The following is a 20904-nucleotide window of genomic DNA, read 5'->3' on the forward strand; positions in this document are numbered from 1 at the left end:
AGAAGGACGTGGGCCAGAGGGGCAACGAGAGAGAGAGAGATGGGTATGACATCTCCATAAGATGTCTGCAAACACTAACCAAGCATTCTAGAGTAGACTCATCCACTGGATTGCATTGGACACCTAAGACACCCTAATATTTGTTATTAGTTCTCGCACTGATAAAGATGACATTTGTCTTTGTGCATTGTTATTACCTGATTGTCATTTTTCCCCCAGAAGTTTCAAAATTGCTCTGGTGAAACAACACTGTCATGACAACCCAATCGTATATTGTGTCATAAATTCAAATCTATACATCTCACATTAATAGGACAGTCTCAGACAGTTTGCGACTTAATCACACCGTACAGGTTCTCTCCCATTTTATCATATGAACACACGCCAGAACATCACTTGATGCTGTCATTCGACAAGAAAGAAATATAGTTCCATTGTCAGTTTTCGCCACGGCAACCAATATTTACCCAGCTGATTGACTGGCCAAATGGCAGGTTTGTGCTGGTGACTCACAAAGGCCAAGTAATGGGGCACTCAGCATTGGAGATGTTAGGCAGGCTTCTAATTATTTATTTATTACCTTTATTTAACTAGGCAAGTCAGTTAAGAACACATTTTATTTTCAATGACAGCCTAGGAACAGTGAGTTAACTGCCTTGTTCAAGGGCAGAACAACAGATTTTTACCTTGTCAGCTGAGGGATTCAATCTTGCAACCTTTTGGTTACTAGTTCAACACCCTAACCACTAGGCTACCTGCCACCCCATGACTAAGGAGGCTGGCTGGTGGGCGCCTCCATTGTTGCCTGGTAGTGTGCAGACTCTCTGTTATTCCAGCTGTGGATGGACCAACACTGGTACACTGTTAATTATCCACTAGCTACATTCTTAGAGAGGAGAGGGTGGTTGACAAGCAACCAGCAGCTGTAGTGCCGGCCTGTCTGTGTGGATGGAGGTGGGAGTAAGTGACTGCTGCTCTTGCCTATGTGGCTCACAAGTGTTACTTTAACCCACTATCCACACAAACAAATACTGTCAATGTTTTACATGAATAATAATATATCCTAATTAGAATTCAGAATAGAAACGATAAACTAACAAAATATCCACCTATCTAAATAAATGTATCTTTTTGCTCAATCAATTCTGTCCTTGTGTGTCTATCAATTCAACTACTACCAACTTTACTACATAACCTAGCTACCTCATTCAACTTCCAAGCTTAGCCCTCAGTGAGTCAAGGCAAATATCACTTCCTCTGCTTGGCAACATGTAGTCAGCATGTTTATCTAATAATGACCTATTTCCATCATGTAGCTCACCTCAGTCCAGCATGTTGTGTATCGATGCACTCATTAGTACAGCTAATGGAAATCTACTGGAGCTTAAATACACTCGCAACGTTGACTCTGCTCATAAGAATTGAACAGACCTTTAGAATAGCTGGTGAACTATAGATCATTAGGATAACACATTGTTATCTAACTAGTGGGCTATTGTGTGAAGGACAAAAGCTGGAGAGACCTGGCTGGTACTAAGGAAATCATTTATATATCAATGAGTCTGTCCCTCAATAAGACACATCTTCTTGCGTATAACCGATACATAGTACCGGTACTGAAAATCTGACATATTTCTGATAATTTATCATGTTAGTTGAATATTGACCAAATACTATCATGGCTACGGTTCTATTCCCCGCTATCTCGTCTTGTTCTATTGTACATCCTATCGTTCTAGACTCTACTCCTACTAAAGAGTCGGCTGTGTTTGTCAGACATAAGCCTCTAGATACACAGTATCGATAGGTACTGACATTTCCAAAAATTAACATTTGGTATCAATCATTTAATTGAGTACAGTAATAAAATATAATGTACTAGAAGGTGCCATTATACAGACAATTGTTAGACATCTCATCATCAGAAAGAACAAAAATGCGCCTTGACGAGCTACTCTTTCAACTGACGAATGACTCATTCTTCATTGTATGTTCTCTAAACACATAGTTACCTTAGTTGACAATATAGCTCGGCCAAATCGTTTCGGAGATGGGGAGAAAATCAATGTGCAATTAGGGGTGTCTTGTATCAAGGCATGATAAATTATGCTCTTTATTCTAAGGCCTTGCTATAGACACTTGACAATTCTGTCTTTGGGCCTTTGTAAAGTGACCCTGGGGAGAAATTGCTCTATTTCATGCGATCCAGTCCAATGTATCGATTAACCATTGCATTTGGAACTGAAAGTGTGTTGAGGAAGTGTTCGATGTGGGAATATAGTGGTTATAGTGATTTAGGATCTAACACAAAAATGAGTACATTCAAACGGTGACTGGGTGTATAGTTATCTAGCTTCTACTGCTACTCTACCACTGTATTTTCATATACTACTAGACTTGTCACTCATAAATAAATAAAAACACACCACCCAAATATGGTTATAATTTTCTTCAAAACATTTAAATAATCTAATATATAAATGAAGCAAGTTCGTTTATATTATGTACATCAACATAAGCCAAAAAGTGCTGCTTAGCAATGCTCGAGTGGTGCCCGTAGAATTAGCATTCCCCCCCCCCCACCACATGTGAATGCACCACTTACGACCATTGGAATCACACAGTATGTCTCTCTGCTGTAATTACAGGTCAAGCTACATGACACCACACCGTCTCATTAAAGTGTAAAGCGCTCGCTTGATAGGCTAGCAGATCAGGAGGGACGACGCAGCGGTCATTTTAGGAATGCTATCTGAGCTGCTATCCTATCAAGTGTCTTCACTGTCTTTTCTCGTTCTCTCCCATGGAGAGTTCACTGTCTGGTCAGAGTCATCCCATCTCCCTCTGCCTCAGAGCTTTGTCCCCACCAGTCTGGGCTTCTTCCCACTGTCCATCAAGGAGGTGCATTTGCTGCATCCTTCCTTTTCCCATTTCCAGTCCTCTGCACCACACAGAGTCTGATTAACTTTCACATTTAACGCACGGAGACACTCAAACTCATTTGGGGTTATTACAAATGCCCACCATACATATCGCCCTCCATTGCATGAGCTTAAAAGCACATCTCCCAGCCTTTCCCCCAGCCTAAAGCCCAAACACAAGATACAGCTTTTTTTTGTTGTTGTTCAAAGTCCCCCCAAAACGAACATTTACATGCTTTTTTTCAAACCCACATTGAGAAACATGACAGTATGTTTTTTTTTTTTTTTGTTATTTTCTTTTAGTTTTTTCTTCAAGGACAGAGTATGTACATACAGAAGTTCATTCCACTGATAAAATTGAGCTGGGTGCTGACATGAGACAGAATATGTGAAAGTGAGAAGACAGACAGAAAGACAGCGTGAGTGAGAGAAAACGACAAAGAAGGAAAAACAGAATCACTGACCAAAACAACCTGCTCTTGTGCTTGAAAATCGATACCAATCAATGTCCTGTGAGTCTGAGCGAAACAAGACGAACACGAGTGGGTCTGTGTGTTGCCCTTCAGACATACCAGTGACTGACTACATTGCATAGAGCAACGGGCATCAACAGAAGACGTCTCACACTATATTCAGTGAGACAAACAGGTTTTCATTGACTAGCCTCCTGCTAAAGGGGACATTCACTCTGGCTAGGGCTTCACATCTCATCATATATTAGCACGCTTTCATACAATAGTATTACTAAAACAGTTCCATTCTTGAATATATTGTTAGGGGCGCCCTTAAATATCATAGCACAGATTAACCCGATTGGATGCCTCTCCTATATCTTAGTTAGCAGGTTGGTTAAAATGAAATCAAACAAAAAAAGATGACAGCTATTCGCAGAATACTGAATACGGATGCTGCATATTCCTGTATGGTCACAGGAATTGTGGGTAGTCAGCTAGTTGCTAGTGTGAGCTAACCTCTCCATTCAGGTTTGCTCACTTTGGGGAAGTTTGCATATAGACATAGACACAGCAGGACATGACAGAGAGACAGCGGATGGGTAGTCGGGGTGTCATCGAGCCTCATAGCACACGTCTCAGTGGTTGATCTGTGCAGGTAAAGTGGCTGGATAATTGAACCCTGGGGGGGTTCAATCAGGGCCCAGGTGTGGTGGTTTGTGAGGACGCGCCGTGTCTGCTTTACAGGGACGAGGGTGTCCTTGAGGAGGATGCTGTCAGGGCCAGGATTGAACGTGATTTATGGGGCCTGTCCATGGCTGGCGGGAAGGACACCGGGGGAAGTGGAGAGTGTAGGCCCTGTCGCTTATCCAGCCATAGGTAATGGCTAATTACATCTTTATCTCCCGGTGTGCCTGTCCTGCCATACAGGGGCTGACTGACTTACAGGGACGCTGCTTTACATACATCGCTTTAAGTCATTTATCCATGGAGCTGGTCTGTCTGGAGAGTGACACGCTATGGAAGCTGGTTGAATATATGTAATGTGTGTAACATGTGTTACACAGTTAACAGCATGAAAACAAAGGTTTTAATACAGACACGTTGACAAACGATATTACGTTTCATTGACTGTGGACTCTTCTGGATGAAAAGACTCCCTCGGGATCAACTTCCATTGTGTTTTTAAAATCCTTGTCAAAAAGAGCACAACTTGAAAACCTGACAACTTCGTCTTTTGTCGTCGTCGTTCAGTTCAACGTGTGTCGATTTCTCCGAGGGATTAAGTACAAAATATGTTTTAGCACACACGGCTCGTCATGAGCTCTGGAGTAGTATGTGTTCTTTTTTTTTCTCACATGGGAATTACTTTTCATATTTATTTAAATACTTATTAACATCATCAGTATTATTATCAACACCAAAAAAAAGTTATAGCAGTTTAACCTTGCAGAGTAAAACGGACACAGTGCAGGGGAGGAGGGGGAGTGGGAGGGAGGTTTCACGACAGGAACATCTCTAACCGGTACATGCTATCAACAAGCGACAAGGAAGGAGGATGACTGGTCAACGCCTTCAAAGCAGGAGACACGATTGTTATTTCTACAGTCCCTTTCTGGTTATGAAAACTGTAATAGAGGCTGATGGGTAACGTCATTTTGCTGGATATTTTTATGAGGATATTTTATTAGGATCCACATTAGCCACTGCCAATGGGAGGGTTGGATGTGGATAGACTGCCTCTAGTAACGGCATGGCTTCTGTACTGCATTATATTTACACACAAGACAGAGCACAAACCACCTTAACGATGAGGGGGGGGGTGCTTCTCACATGCTTCGTCTTGGTTGCGATCCCAAAAGGATGCACTAGAAGGGCAAAGACTATATAGAACCCCCCACCGCCCACCCTTCATGTGTGTTTTGACATCAATCGTAGCAGCCGCGTCCTATACACTGCCACACGGTTAAAAACAAAATAAAAGGGTACTTGTGTGATCATAGGGTCAAATGTCACAGGGCCAACGGGCCAATGGACAGCTTTCAACAAGGTCACGTGACCCGCATCATAATAACTAATCATTGTTATTATAGAGTAGTTCCAACCATAAATAGGAGTGTTGTTACTCCTAGTTTTCAAATGTCTATGAGACCAACAGTAGTATCGATCAGTCATCATTTAGATTTATAATAGTATTATTCTGGTGTTAAATAGCTGTTTTCATCATCATCATCATCATCATCACAATTATCATTCTTAATAAACACAGACATCATAGACATCACCAATGTGACCCTCATTGGAAACAGCATGAAGTGGTGATAGTGGCAATAATGGTGATAGTGGCAATATAGGTAGCAAGGGGGGAGGTAGTGGGGTGAGGAATAGGGGGGAGTTGGTGTGGGTGTGAGATGCGATGCGTCAATGGCTCCTGGAAGAATGCATATCATTTTTGTTTCACAGTGATGGGTTCGTAATTAAAGAAATTCCTTCTTCCTTCCGCAGGCTGGACGGGACTTCCAGGAAAAGCTCTTAGACCTTCATCAGGAGAGAGACAGAGAGGCAAAGCCAGAAGCCGACGCCCGCACTCACCCCCACGTTGACGGCCACGCCTCGCCCGTACACTGCTCCCGGCCCTGCGGCAAGGGGCCCGGGAGAGAAGGACAGGCACCGGAAGGAGAGAGGAAACCGAGGGAAGAAAGAGTGGAGAAGAATTCGTAAGGGGAAAAGGAAACAACCGGAGAAAACGTAAGCTACAAGTAAAAAGAGGTCAAACATTTTGGGATAGAAATGAAGTCTGAGTGCAATGACAGGGACAGAGAGTAAAACCATCCCCGAAGCGATCTGATATTAGTCAGAGTGGTGTGATTTTCAGTCTGTGTCCCATTCGTATAGACAGTTCAGACCCAGCTTGTTATAATGATGGAAGATTGATGATGAACGATTTATAATGATGAAGATTAGGTAAAAGAGGAGAGGAGAAGGACAAATGATGGGAGAGATAAGACACAGAGGCAGGCGGAGTGGAGGGAATGGAGCAAGGCGGAATGGAAGGAATGGAGCAAGGCGGAGTGGAGGGAATGGAGCAAGGCGGAATGGAGGGAATGGAGCAAGGCGGAGTGGAGGGAATGGAGCAAGGCGGAGTGGAGGGAATGGAGCAAGGCGGAATGGAAGGAATGGAGCAAGGCGGAGTGGAGGGAATGGAGCAAGGCGGAGTGGAGGGAATGCAGCAAGGCGGAGTGGAGGGAATGGAGCAAGGCGGAGTGGAGGGAATGGAGCAAGGCGGAATGGGGAATGCAGCAAGGCGGAATGGAGGAATGGAGCAAGGCGGAGTGGAGGGAATGGAGCAAGGCGGAATGGAGGGAATGGAGCAAGGCGGAGTGGAGGGAATGCAGCAAGGCGGAGTGGAGGGAATGGAGCAAGGCGGAGTGGAGGGAATGGAGCAAGGCGGAGTGGAGGGAATGGAGCAAGGCGGAATGGAGGGAATGGAGCAAGGCGGAATGGAGGGAATGGAGCAAGGCGGAGTGGAGGGAATGGAGCAAGGCGGAATGGAGGGAATGGAGCAAGGCGGAGTGGAGGGAATGCAGCAAGGCGGAGAGGAGGGAATGGAGCAAGGCGGAGTGGAGGGAATGGAGCAAGGCGGAGTGGAGGGAATGGAGCAAGGCGGAGTGGAGGGAATGGAGCAAGGCGGAGTGGAGGGAATGGAGCAAGGCGGAGCAGAAGGATGTATGAGACTGACTGGCTGGGGGTGAGTCATTGGAGGGAGACTTGCCGAGAGAACAGCAGAATGAGGGAATAAAAGAGGAGAAAAGGAGGAGATGAAGGGGCTCACTTAAGATGGCAGAGTGTGGAAGGCGGGAGAGAGGGTGGGATAGAGGGAGAGAGAGAACACAGTGTTGGAAATCACTCATTGGGGAGGGCTAATGCGAGACGGGAGGAGCGAGAAGGAGAGAAACGACAACTTCCTGGGGTAGCAGAACAGGACAGAACAGAGGGAGAAATGGAGGAGAAAAGCTATTTGGTGTAATGGGGTGGCGAATAAAGAGATGGAAAGACGTAAGGAGGGATTGGGGAAGGAGGGAGGGGGATGAGGAGATCCAACACCGCGAGCAGGGAAAGGAAGAGAGATGGGGATGGGGCAATGCAGTGTGTGACTAGGTGTATGTTTGCATTGGTTTGCTTCTCTAAGTATGTGTGCATGCACATTTGACTACTTGTGTGATTGAGTGAAGTAGAATGAGCTTAGACACCTGTATGGACGTCTGTGTGTGTATGCATCACAGGAGGCTGCTGAGGGGAGGACAGCTCATAATAATGTCCAGAATGGAGCAAATGGAATGGCATCAAACATATGCAAACCATGTGTTTGATGTATTTGAACCCATTCCACTCAGTCTTCTCCAATTATTACCACAAGCCCGTCCTCCCCAATTCAGGTGCCACCAACCTCCTGTGGTATGCATGCATGAGTGTATGTTTGCATGTGGCTAGCTGTGTGTACGTATGCATGCTTAAGTATGTGTGTGTGTTTGTGTGAATGCTTTAAGAGACTCACGGAAGAGCAGCATGCTGGCGTTGGAGGCTCCCAGCCTGTTGGAGGCAAAACAGGTGTAGTTGCCAAAGTGTTTGTCCGTCACGTTGGTGAAGAGCAGCAGTGAGCGCGTCTTCTCGTTCTTGATCCTCAGAGTATTGTCGTTCTCCACCGGCCTGATACAGAGAGAGAGAGAGAGAGAGAGAGAGAGAGAGAGAGAGAGAGAGAGAGAGAGAGAGAGAGAGAGAGAGAGAGAGAGAGAGAGAGAGGAGAGATGGAGTGAGATAGAGAGAGAGGGCGAGGCAGAGAGAGAGGGGGGGTAGATAGAGAAAGAGGGGTAGAGTGGGGGGGTGGGAGAGCGACAGACGGAGAGAGGGAGAGAGAGAAATAACTTTATATCTGAAAGAATGTGTGTTAGCAATACTGGAAAGAATCTACCTAAACTATCAAATCAAATGTTATTTGTCACATGCGCCAAATACAACAAGTGTAGACCTTACCGTAAAATGCTTACTTACAAGCCCCCTCCTCTCTGTCACTACCTCACCTGACAATTCTAATAGTCAAAATCTAACAGCAATTAAATCTAAAATACTCTCTGGTGTGCCCTAATAGAGTGTTCTCTCTCTCTCTCTCTCTCTCTCTCTCTCTCTCTCTCTCTCTCTCTCTCTCTCTCTCTCTCTCTCTCTCTCTCTCTCTCTCTCTCTCTCTCTCTCTCTCACACACTCTTTTTCTCTCTCTCTCTCCCATGGTATTTTGATTATATTTGAAAGGATTGGATAAGTGTTACCAATACAGAGCTGAGTTTTTACCATATTACTCATTACAATCCAATCCTTTGCCATCGAGAGAGAACATTAAATCACACCTCTTAGCGGGAAATGGTTACTATATTCTCCCCAGAGATCTCAGAAAAACACATTCCCCCTCCACTCTGTCACTACCTTACCTGACAATTCCAATAAAAATCTAACAGCACTTAAACCTACAATACTTCCTGGTGTGTCCCATTGGATGTGTTAGTAATAAAGGAAAAAAATCTACCTAACCTATTAAATCAAATCAAATGTTATTTATCACATGCGCCGAATACAACAGGCCTTACCATGAAATGCTTACTTACAAGCCCTTAACCAACAATGCAGTTTTAAGAAAATATTTTGCTAGGCAATTTGTACATTAGGGTAGGTGTAAAGTGACTATGCATAGATAATAAACAGCGAGTAGCAGCGGTGTGTGGGGGGGGGGGGTCAAAGCAAATAGTACGGGTAGCTATTTGATTAGTTGTTTGGCAGACTTATGGTTTGGGGTAGAAGCTGTTAAGGAGCCTTTTGGACCTAGACTTGGTGCTGCGTTACTGCTTATCGTGCGGTAGCAAAGAGAAATGTCCATGACTTGGGTGACTGGAGTCTTTGTTAATTTTTCGGGGCTTCCTCCGACAACGCCTAGTATATAGGTCCTGGATGGCAGGAAGTTTGGCCCCAGCAGTTTTTATACCAGGCGGTGATGCAACCTACATGTTGACCAGTTTAAAGTTCTTGCTCACATCGGATACAGAGAGCGTGATCACACAGTCGTCCTGAACAGCTGGTGCTCTAATGCATGCTTCACTGTTGCTTTCCTCGATGTGAGCATAGAAGGCTCGTTTGGTAGGCTCGCACCACATCCGACGAGCATCAGAGCCGTTGTAGTAGGATTAAATCTTTGTCCTGTATTGAAGCTTTGCCTGTTTCATGGTTCGTCTGAGGGCATAGCGGGATTTCTTATAAGCCTGTAATCTATTCATTTTGGTTGGGATATGTACGTATGGTCACTGTGGGGTCGACATCGTCGATGCACTTATTTATGAAGCCGGTGACTGAGGTGGTGTACTCCTCAATGCCATTGGATGAATCCTGGAACATATTCCAGCCTGTGCTAGCAAAACTGTCCTATTAGAGAAAAAGTGAAGGAAAAGGAGGAGGTATTTTTCTTACCTCCGGTCATCTCTGTACCACTCAAAGGAGGCCGTGGGTACTGCCATGGCCTCACAGCGCAAAATGGCCGTCTTTCCCAGCTGGGCTGGCATGTTCTTCACGTCTGTGATCATGGGAGGGTCTGAACAAGGGAGAAGGAGGGAGAAGTGAGAGAAATCTTTAACATATGTACACAACGATAGTGATTAAAAGTTCAGCTCAGACAATGAAAGGCTCAGTTACCTTCAAGGTTGAGGTTGATAAATACACGCCATATACATTTCTTAAGACATACACTACCGACCAAAGGTTTTAGAACACCTACTCATTCAAGGGTTTTTCTTATTTTCTAAATATTTTCTACACTGTAGAATAACAGTGAAGACATCAAAACTATGAAACAACACATGGAATCATGTAACCATATATATTTGATATTTCAGACTCTTCAAAGTAGCCACCATTTGCCTTGATGACAGCTTTGCACACTCTTGGCATTCTCTCAACCAGCTTCATGAGGTAGTCAGGTATGCCTTATTAAAGTGAATTTATTTACTTCTTAATGTGTTTGAGCCAATCATTTGTGTTGTGACAAGGTAGGGGGGGATAAAGAAGATATCCTTATTTGGTAAAAGACCAAGTCCATATTATGGCAAGAACAGCTCAAATAAGCAAAGAGAAATGACAGTCTATCATTCATTTAAGACATGACGATCAGCCAATACAAAAAATGTCAAGAACTTTGAAAGTTTCAAATACAGTAGCAAAAACAATCAAGCACTATGATGAAACTGGCTCTCATGAGGACCGCCACAAGAATGGAAGGCCCAGAGTTACCTTTGCTGCAGAGGATGTGCTTATTATTAGAAATTGCAACCCAAATAAAATTCAAGTAACAGACACATCTCAACATCAAACGTTTAGAGGAGACTGTTTTTAATTTAATTTTTATTTCACCTTTATTTAACCAGGTAGGCTAGTTGAGAACAAGTTCTCATTTAGAACTGCAGCCTGGCCAAGATAAAGCAAAGCAGTGCGACACAAACAACAACACAGAGTTACACATGGAATAAACAAACAAACAGTCAATAATACAATAGAAAAAGTCAATATACAGTGTGTGCAAATGAGGTACGATAAGGGAGGTAAGGCAATAAATAGGCATAGGGGCAAAATAATTACAGTATAGATATTACACACTGGAGTGATAGATGTGCAGAAGATGAGTGTGCAAGTACAGCTACTGGGGTGCAAAGGAACAAAAATAAATAAATAACAGTATGGGGATGAGGTAGTTGGATGGGCTATTTACAGATGGGCTGTGTACAGGTGCGGTGACCTGTGAGCTGCTCTGACAGCTGGTGCATAAAGTTAGTGAGGGATGCGTCTCCAGCTTCAGTGATTTTTGCAGTTCATTGCAGTCATTGGCAGCAGAGAACTGGAAGGAAAGGCAGCCAAAGGAGGAATTGGCTTTGGGGGTGACCAGTGAAATATACCTGCTGGAGCGCGTGCTACGGGTGGGTGCTGCTATGGTGACCAGTGAGCTGAGATAAGGCGGGGCTTTACCGAGCAAAGACTTATAGATGACCTGGAGCCAGTGGGTTTGGTGATGAATATTAAGCGAGGGCCAGTCAACAAGAGCATACAGGTCGCAGTGGTGGGTAGTATATGGGGCTTTGGTGACAAAACGGATGGCACTGTGATAAACTGCATCCAATTTGCTGAGAAGAGTGTTGGAGGCTATTTTGTTTTATATTGCCGAAGTCAAGGATCGGTAGGATAGTCAGTTTTACAAGGATATGTTTGGCAGCATGAATGAAGAATGCTTTGTTTTGAAATAGGAAGCCAATTTGAGATTTAATTTTGGAGTCTGGAATGAGTGTTTACAGTCTAACCAGACACCTAGGTATTTGTAGTTGTCCACATCTTCTAAGTCAGAACCGTCCAGAGTAGTGATGCTGGACGGGCGGGTGGGTGTGGGCAGCGATCGGTTGAAGAGCATGCATTTAGTTTTACTTGCATATATGAGCAGATGGACGTCACGGAAGGAGAGTTGTATGGCATTGAAGCTCATCTGGAGGTTAGTTAACACAGTGTCCAAAGAAGGGCCAGATGTATACAGAATGGTGTCGTCTGCATAGAGGTGGATCAGAGAATCACCCGCAGCAAGAGCGACATCATTGATGTATACCTAGAAAAGAGTCGGCCTGAGGATTGAACACTGTGGCACCACCATAGAGACTGCCAGAGGTCCAGACAACAGGCCCTCTGATTTGACACACTGAATTCTGTCTGAGAGGTAGTTTGTGAAGCAGGCGAGGCAGTCATTTCAGAAACCAAGGCTGTTGAGTCTGCCGATAAGAATGTGGTGACTGACAGTCGAAAGCCTTGGCCAGGTCGATGAATACAGCTGCACAGTATTGTCTCTTACCAATGGCGGTTTGGATATCGTTTAGGACCTTGAGCGTGGCTGAGATGCACCCATGGCCAGCTCGGAAAACCAGATTGAATAGCGGGGAAGGTACGGTGGGATTCGAAATGGTCGGTGATCTGTTTGTTAACCTGGCTCCCGAAGACCTTACAAAGGCAGGGTAGGACAGATATAGGTCTGTAGCAGTTTGGGTCTACAGTGTCTCCCCCTTTGAAGAGGGGGAAGACCGCGGCAGCTTTCCAATCATTGGGATCTCAGACAAGGGTTGCAACAATTTTGGCGGATCATTTTAGAAAGAGAGGGTCCAGATTGTCTAGCCTGGCTGATTTGTAGGGGTCCAGATTTTGCAGCTCTCTCAGAATGTGAGCTATCTGGATTTGGGTGAAGGAGAAATGGGGGAGGCTTGGGCAAGTTGCTGTGGGGGGTACAGGACTGATGACCGGGGTAGGGGTAGCCAGGTGGAAAGCATGGCCAGCCGTAGAAAAATGCTTATTGAAATTCTCAATTTATTGGTGGTGACAGCCTCAGTGCAGTGGGGAGCTGGGAGGAGGTGCTCTTAGTCTCCATTAACTTTTGGAGTTTGTGCTACAGGATGCAAAATGTCTGTTTCAAAAAGCTAGCCCTTGCTTTCCTAACTACCTGTGTATATTGGTTCCTAACTTCCCTGAAAAGTTGCATATCGGTGGGCTATTCGACGCTAATGCAATCAGGCCTTCATGGTCAAATTGCTGCAAAGAGGCCATTACTAAATGACACCAATAATTAGAAGAGACTTGCTTGGGCCAAGAAACATGAGCAATGGACATTAGACCGGTGGAAATTTGTCCAAATGTGAGATTTCTGGTTCCAACTGCTGTGTCTTTGTGGGACGGTGTGGGTGAATGGATGATATCCACATGTGTATTTCCCACTGTGAAACATATAGTAGAAGGTGTTATGGTGTGGGGGTGCTTTGCTGGTGACACTGTCTGTGATTTCTTTAGAATTCAAGGCACACTTAACCAGCATGGCTACAACAGCATTCTGCAGCGATACGCCATCCCATCTGGTTTGGGCTTAGTGGGACTATCATTTGTTTTTCAACAGGACAATGACCCAACATACCTCTAGGCTGTGTAAGGGCTATTTGACCAAGAAGGAGAGTGATGGAGTGCTGCATCAGATGACCTGGCTTCCACTATCCCCCGACCTCAAACAAATTGAGATGGTTAGGGATGAGTCGGACCACAGAGTGAAGAAACAGTAGCCAACAAGTGCTCAGCATATGTGGGAACTCCTTCAATACTGTTGGAAAAGCATTCCAGGTAAAGCTGGTTGAGAGAATGCCAAGAGTGTGTCAAAGCTGTCATCAAGGCAAAGGGTGGCTATTTGAAGAATCTCAAATATAAAATATATTTCGATTTGTTTAACACTTTTTGGTTACTACATGATTCCATATGTGTTCTTTCATAGTTTTAATGTATTCACCATTATTCTACAATGTAAAACATAGTAAAAATGAGTAGGTGTTCTAAAACTTTTGAGATATTGCATTCATACATATTGATACATAACTGAATCTTACATATTCAGTGATATTTTACATACATTGAATAAAAATATAAATGCAACATGTAAAGTGATGGTCCCATGTTTCTTGAGCTCCAATTAAAAGATCCCAGAAATGTTCCATGTGCACAAAAAGCTTATTTCTCTCAAATTTTGTGCACAAATTTGTTTACATCCCTGTTATTGAGCATATCTCCTTTGCCAAAATAATCCATCCACCTGACAGGTGTGGCATATCAAGAAGCTGATTAAACAGCACGATCATTACATATGTGCACCTTGTGCTTGGGACATTAAAAGGCCTCTAAAATTTGCAGTTTGGGCATACAACACAATGCCACAGATATCTCAAGTTTTGAGCGAGTGTGAAGTTGCCACTCTGATTGCAGGAATGTCCACCAGATTTGTTGACAAATCATCGATTGTTCATTTCTCTACCATAAATCGTTATAGAGATTTTGGAAGTATGTCCAACCGGCCTCCCAACCACAGACAATGTGTATGGCGTCGAGTAGGCGAGTGGTTTGCTGATGTCAACATCGCGAACAGAGTGCCCCATGGATGCAGTGGGGTTATGGTATTGGCAAGCATAATCTACGGACAATGAATACAATTGCATTTTATCGATTGTCAATTTGAATGCACAAAAATACCGCGACGAGATCCTGAGGCCCATTTTTTTAATGGTATCTGTAACCAGTCATGTGAAATCCATAGATTAGGGCCTAATGAAGTTATTTCCATTGACTGATTTCCTCATCTGAACTGTAACTCAGTAAAATACTTTAAATTGTTGCATGTTGATTTTATATTTTTGTTCAGTATAATATTATCTTATGGGAGGTATACTATGTGTGGTGTGTCTGTGTCTGTGTCTGTGACTGTTTCTGTGTGTCTGTGTATGTGAGTGCATGCATGTGTTTTTGGTTTGTAGGGACACTCACAGTTGACAGTGACCTTGACTTTGCGTATGTCGGGCTGCGTCACTCCATTGTTGGTGATGCACTCAAACTCCTCCGCCTGATGCCGCTTGATCTCTGTTATGTCCAGGAACTCCCCCTCACTCATTAGACCATCTGATTGGACAAAGGACAGGGTCAAAGGATAGAAGCCAGAGGTTATCACAGGCTGAGATGTGCATTTGTTCAAGGTCAATTAAATAAATTAGTGTGAAAATACCAGGTTTTGCCCACTAGATGCCACTGTTGCTAATACTGCCACTACACCCTTTTATACATTTTCTGGTCTCTTGTGTTTATTAAATGTGACTCGTTTCAGGAAACTAGGCATATGTCACACGCCACTACTTCACAGGAGAGTTATTTGCATATAAACATATTTTTTGGGGGCAGAAGTGCATTCTGAAACATCTGACCTTTCATGTGCAGTAATATCAAACTTGTATGCCATCTGTAAATACGAATAAAATTGCTAAATTACGAGACTAGTTGATTTAGCCATGGAAAAAGTCAGGAACCTTCCCGCTAGCCGTGATCGGCTGCGATAATGGATGGGCTGGACATGCCAAGAGATGAGTTCAGATTGGTCTGCCATGTAGCATGCTTCTGTCTATAACAAATGGCTGCTCAGTATGTGTATGTCATATATTCTAACGCAGCTTTTAAAAAATATATCACAAATAACTGCAATAGTATTGGGCTCCACTTTCTGCAGGACAGAGTTTTGAAATCAGTGGAATGCCCGGTGGAAGCAGAGTACGATAGCTAAGGAGATTCTAAAGTTTGATTGCAAATATGCGAAGGAAGTCGAAAAGAGAACACAAGCCTGTTGTATGAAACCCCTGTCTACAGTCTACAGAAAAAAGGCAAACTCGGCTCCATCATTGATTGAATCAGATGGCTCATTCATCACAAAACCCACCGATTTTGCCAACTACTTGAAAGACTTTTCATTGGCAAGATATGCAAACGTAGGTATGACGTGCTAGCAACAAACACTAACAGTACACATACAAGCATATCTGACCAAATGATGAAAGATAAGAATTGTACTTCTGAATTCCGTAAAGTCAGTGTGGAATTCAGAAGTACAATACTTGTCTTTATTGTTGTCTATCAACAATGACAAGTTATCGGGGTCTGAAAATCTGAATGGAAAATTACTGAGGACAATAGCGGACGATAGAACACCCATGCATACCCCACAAGACATGCCACCAGAGGTCTCTTCACAGTACCCAAGTCTAGAACAGACTATGGGAGGTGCACAGTACTGCATAGAGCCATGACTACGCGGAATTCCACATCAGGTAACTAATGCAAGCAGTAGAATCAGATTTTAAAAATAGGTAAAAATACACCTCATGGAACAATGGACTGTGAAGAGAGACACAAAGGTATGAACACATGCATATGCATACATTGTGATATTGGTTACGGTGGTATTAAACATTTTGTATTGTAGATATGTAGTGGTGTAACAATGTTATATGATATACTGTTTTATCATTTGTTGTATATGTAATGTAAGTACTTTAATATGTTTGGACCCCAGGAAGTGTAAGTAATGGCTGAGATGGGCAACCATGGCATCCGTGACAGAGAGGGAGAAGCGTTCATCCATGTACATGGGTAAGAGAGTCCAGCTAGCTACATTTTCAGATATATACAGTACCAGTCAAAAGTTTGGACACACCTACTCATTCAAGGGTTTTTCTTTATTTGTACTTTTTTCTACATCGTAAAATAATAATGAATACATCAACACTATGAAATAACACATATGGAATCATGTAGTAACCAACAAATTGTTAAACACATTCTTCAAAGTTGCCACCCTTTGCCTTGATGACAGCTTTGCACACTCTTGGCATTCTCTCAACCAGCTTCACTTGGAATGCTTTTCCAACAGTCTTGAAGGAGTTTCCACATATGCTGAGCTGCTTTTCCATCACTCTGCTGTCCAACTCATCCCAAACCATCTCAATTGGGTTGAGGTTGGGTGATTGTGGAGGCCAGGTCATCTGAGGCAGCACTCTATCACTCTCCTTATTGGTCAAATAGCCCTTACACAGCCTGGAGGTGTGTTGGGTCATTGTCCTGTTGAAAAATAAATGGTAGTCCCACTAAGCGCAAACGAGATGGGATGGTGTATTGCTGCCGAATGCTGTTGTAGCCATGCTGGTTAAGTGTGCCTTGAATTCTAAATAAATCACTGATTGTGTCACCAACAATGCAACCCCACACCTCCTCCTCCATGCTTCACAGTGTGAACCACAAATGCAGAGATCATCCGTTCACCTACTCTGTGTCTCACAAAGACATGGCAGTTGGAAGGCAAAATCTCAAATTTGGACTCATCAGACCAAAGACATTTTCCAGATTGACTGACCTTCATGTCTTAAAGTAATGATGGACTGTCATTTCTCTTTGCTTATTTGAGCTGTTCTTGCCATAATATGGAGTAGTTATTTTACCAAATAGGGCTATCTTCTGTGTACCACCACTACCTTGTCACAACACAACTGGCTCAAACGCATTAAGAAGGAAAGACATTCCACAAATTAACTTTTAACAAGGCACACCTGTTAATTGAAATGCATTCGAGGTGACTACCTCATGAAGCTGGTTGACAGAATGTGCAAAGCTGTCATCAAGGCAGATCGTGGCTACTTTAAAGAATCTCAAATATAAAATAGATTTTGATTTGTTTAACACATTTTTGCTTACTACATGATTCCATATGTGTTATTTCATAGTTTTGATGTCTTCACTATTATTTTACAATGTAGAAAATAGTTTAAAAAATAAAGAAAAACCCTGGAGTGAGTTGATGTGTCCATCGACTAGCTAACATTACGTGTATGATCTGTGTAGTAATATTATTTGTATCTCAGAGCCATTTGCATTGCAGTCATAGCCTAATGTTAGCTAGCTAGCTAGCTAACGTTGAATCTAGTTGGTTAGCTACCTGCAGGTTGATGTAGCATAGTAACATTATGAGTTGGGATTATGGTTCATTGTTTAGCTAGTTAGCTAGCTGCAGGTCTAAACAAAATACTCCACTATGCAAGGTACCATATCACTGTACCGTTTACACATTCTGTATTCTGTGCCCGTGACAAATACACTTTGATTTGATATAGTGTGGGTTTTCCAGCGACGGTAACGTGAAGGACAACATTACCTGCATTAAAGTCAAATTAGGATATAACGTTGGGCCAACGAGACATGACCAAGTTCTAAAATTCTCTGGTAGAATGCCCTGCTTTTATTTTGTCACACTCGCAACCGTAAGCTATTTTCTGTAATTAGCTGGCCGTTAACTTGTAAATGAGGATTGTGTTGTGAGTTTATTTTCCTGTAACTTAACGTTAGCTCGCTAGCTAACAAGCTAGAAACAAACCAAAATATTGTTAAGAAAGTTGCTATAAATTGCCTGGTTTGTAGATTCATTTTTAAACTGATGGGTTTATTGGTGTTAATATACACCAGTCATGCTGTCATGTATGTGAATCCTTAAAGAGATGGGCGGGGCTAAGGCTTAAGAGGGTGTGAATGATGCTGAATGGGTGTAGACAAAGTAGAACTCTCCAGTATGTGTACAAAAACATTTGAGGGCTATTTTCTCAGAAGTGGGGTTACAAGTTTATCAACTTTCAAAGCAGCATTACTTTCCCATTGTTCCTCAACTGTAGTGTATGATATACCATTTCCTATGTAAAGAACACCATTTCAAATGTTGCTACTTTAAGACCGAATCGAACCGGTTGGTCACAAATGGATCACAATATTTTATTTTCCACTTTGGGTAGAAAACCAATAGCTTTTCCTCATGATGAGGTTGAAAAGGTTGTGGTGGCAGCAGCAGGAATAGTGGCATCAAGTGGGAAAAACCTGGTACCTTCACAATCATTTATGGTAAAGAATACAAGTGACTTCAATGGGGAATGAAACCATAAACAGAATCACAAAGGTTAAAGAAGCAATACCACAAGCAGCAGCTCCATACTACTTGTCAGAGATAGAGAGACATGATACTGTATACTGTTTGTTGGTGTGGGATTGGTGTCTGTGGTCTGTGGGTGACTGCTGATAATTCTATTGGATTCCTCCTGTCTTACTCATTGTCAGAAATAATTATGGTCCAAATTGAATGTTAGCTACTATATTTATTGGAAATGACATGAATACTATAAATTAAAATGGCCAATTTGGGTGTAATCAATGAGCTTCACTTCTCAGAGATCAAATGATATTCCTTCCATTTGGTGCCTAATGAACACGACCCAGATGTAGAATAAAGTTGCCCTAGATGCTTTATGATTTATGGTCCGTTTGGGGGTTTTGCCAGGTGTGGATTGGAGGAGGTGGAAGCTGATCCGAGATCTGTGTTGGGATGTTACTGTATGTCCATGAGCAACAGATACTGAAGCTAGGGACTGAGGCTTGACAATAATGTTTACATCACTCCTTCACAAAGCCTCTACAGAAATAAATAGGTATTTATTTTTAAACGAGTTTGGCCACACCAAACTCGACAGGGGTAACAGTGTGTGAGTCACTATGCAGTAAGAACAAAATGGAGCTGTTACGTGGTGTTTGACAAAACTCCCTAGTACACTGACAAGCGAATTAGTCTGTCACTCACTCCGGCACACCTCGTTGTCCTATGGCAACGTGACGGAAAAAGTCTTTACCGAGTCAAAGAGACCGGCTGGCTAGAATATATTGGCTTTATCCATGTAAGGGAATGGATGCTCCACACAGCTAGATGTTTCTGGCATCCTCCAAGCTCCAACACGATTAAGCTTTTCTCTAATTTTGCCCATTAAAGAAGTTAGGCTGTGGAACACGACATAATACATAATCTGTCTGCTAACAAGGAAATCCACAGTTTAAATTGCTGCTCAGTTATCAGAATAACACATTTTAAAAAGCCAGCCAGTCAGTGGACCACTGGCCTCCACACACACACACACACACACACACACACACACACACACACACACACACACACACACACACACACACACACACACACACACACACACACACACACACACACACACACACACACACACACACACACACACACACACACACACACACACACACACACACACATTCGCACGCACGCACACACCCAGTGTTGTCGAGCATACCCCCCCCTCCTGCCCCTCCACAAACACACATGTGCCTAAACCCGCGTAACAATTGACGCACGACACACTAAACTGTCGCAATAATTCCTGTCAGAGATTAGCGCGGAGGTTCCAATTGAAGATTATACTGGGGGATTATTAGCTGCGGCTACTGAGCTGGAGATGATTATCTGCAGCTGCTGCAGTGGCGGAACAGCCTGCCGCCCGCCACCCTGTAGTGAGTAGTGGCAGCGGTGGCGAGACGCGCTGGGGGTTTACAGCAATGTTATTCACTCATAACACTAGCCTAATACATTTGGCTCCCCTGTGACATCCCCGACGACGCTGGCTGAGCACCCAACTCTGCCCCCAGGGAAGAAGGGAAGGCAAGTGAAGGGACAGAAGCAAGAGATCTAAATCGCTGAGACACAACCAGGGCAGCAGAAGAAATATTTAAAGAGACTGGCCTAATATATTATAGATGCTTCTAGAAAGGAGGGAGAGAGAGAAAGAGAGAGAGAAATACAAAAAGATACAGAAAGTGAACGAGTGGTTGAAATCAAAATAAAGAGAAAGGTAGGTCCGGTTGGGGTATTTCATGTGCACTTTCGTGGCTATTTTCATTCTCAGCAGCTGTGTGATGTAATGTGTCAGTACACAGCATCCCCCCCCCCCCTTCATTCCCTGCCTCCCTCTGACTTGTCTCTGACGTTCCTCCACGGGGAGGTCATATCAGAGAATCAGTCCTCCAGTGAATTCTCATGGCTCTCACAATGGCCTGTACAACACTGCAGCTCCATCAGACGCTTACACAGACACTACTGGAGGAAGACCTAGGGCTTTTGTGATCATTTGTGATCATTTTTAAAATTTGATCTTTATTTCACTAGGCAAGTCAGTTAAGAACAAATTCTTATTTACAATGACGACCTACCAAAAGGCAAACGATCTCCTAAACAGTTC

The 20904-nt window shown here is 43.3% G+C and overlaps 1 protein-coding gene across 2 annotated transcripts in view; it reads right to left on the bottom strand.

Annotated features, from left to right (window-relative positions):
• Positions 1 to 1971: 1971 nt before the first annotated feature.
• LOC123997625 (igLON family member 5-like) overlaps positions 1972 to 20904 on the bottom strand; it is a 172908-nt gene continuing 153975 nt past the window's right edge. For both annotated transcript variants that reach the window (XM_046302052.1, XM_046302050.1), the window contains exons 5-8: positions 14783 to 14914; positions 9881 to 10001; positions 7929 to 8080; positions 1972 to 6009 (exon numbers count right to left, since the gene is read on the bottom strand). In XM_046302052.1, coding sequence (XP_046158008.1) covers positions 5906 to 6009; positions 7929 to 8080; positions 9881 to 10001; positions 14783 to 14914 — 509 coding nt within the window. In that variant the 3' untranslated portion in view covers positions 1972 to 5905. The remainder of the gene's footprint in view (positions 6010 to 7928; positions 8081 to 9880; positions 10002 to 14782; positions 14915 to 20904) is intronic.

Source organism: Oncorhynchus gorbuscha, linkage group LG15 (assembly GCF_021184085.1).
Source record: "Oncorhynchus gorbuscha isolate QuinsamMale2020 ecotype Even-year linkage group LG15, OgorEven_v1.0, whole genome shotgun sequence".
Lineage (NCBI taxonomy): Eukaryota > Metazoa > Chordata > Actinopteri > Salmoniformes > Salmonidae > Oncorhynchus > Oncorhynchus gorbuscha.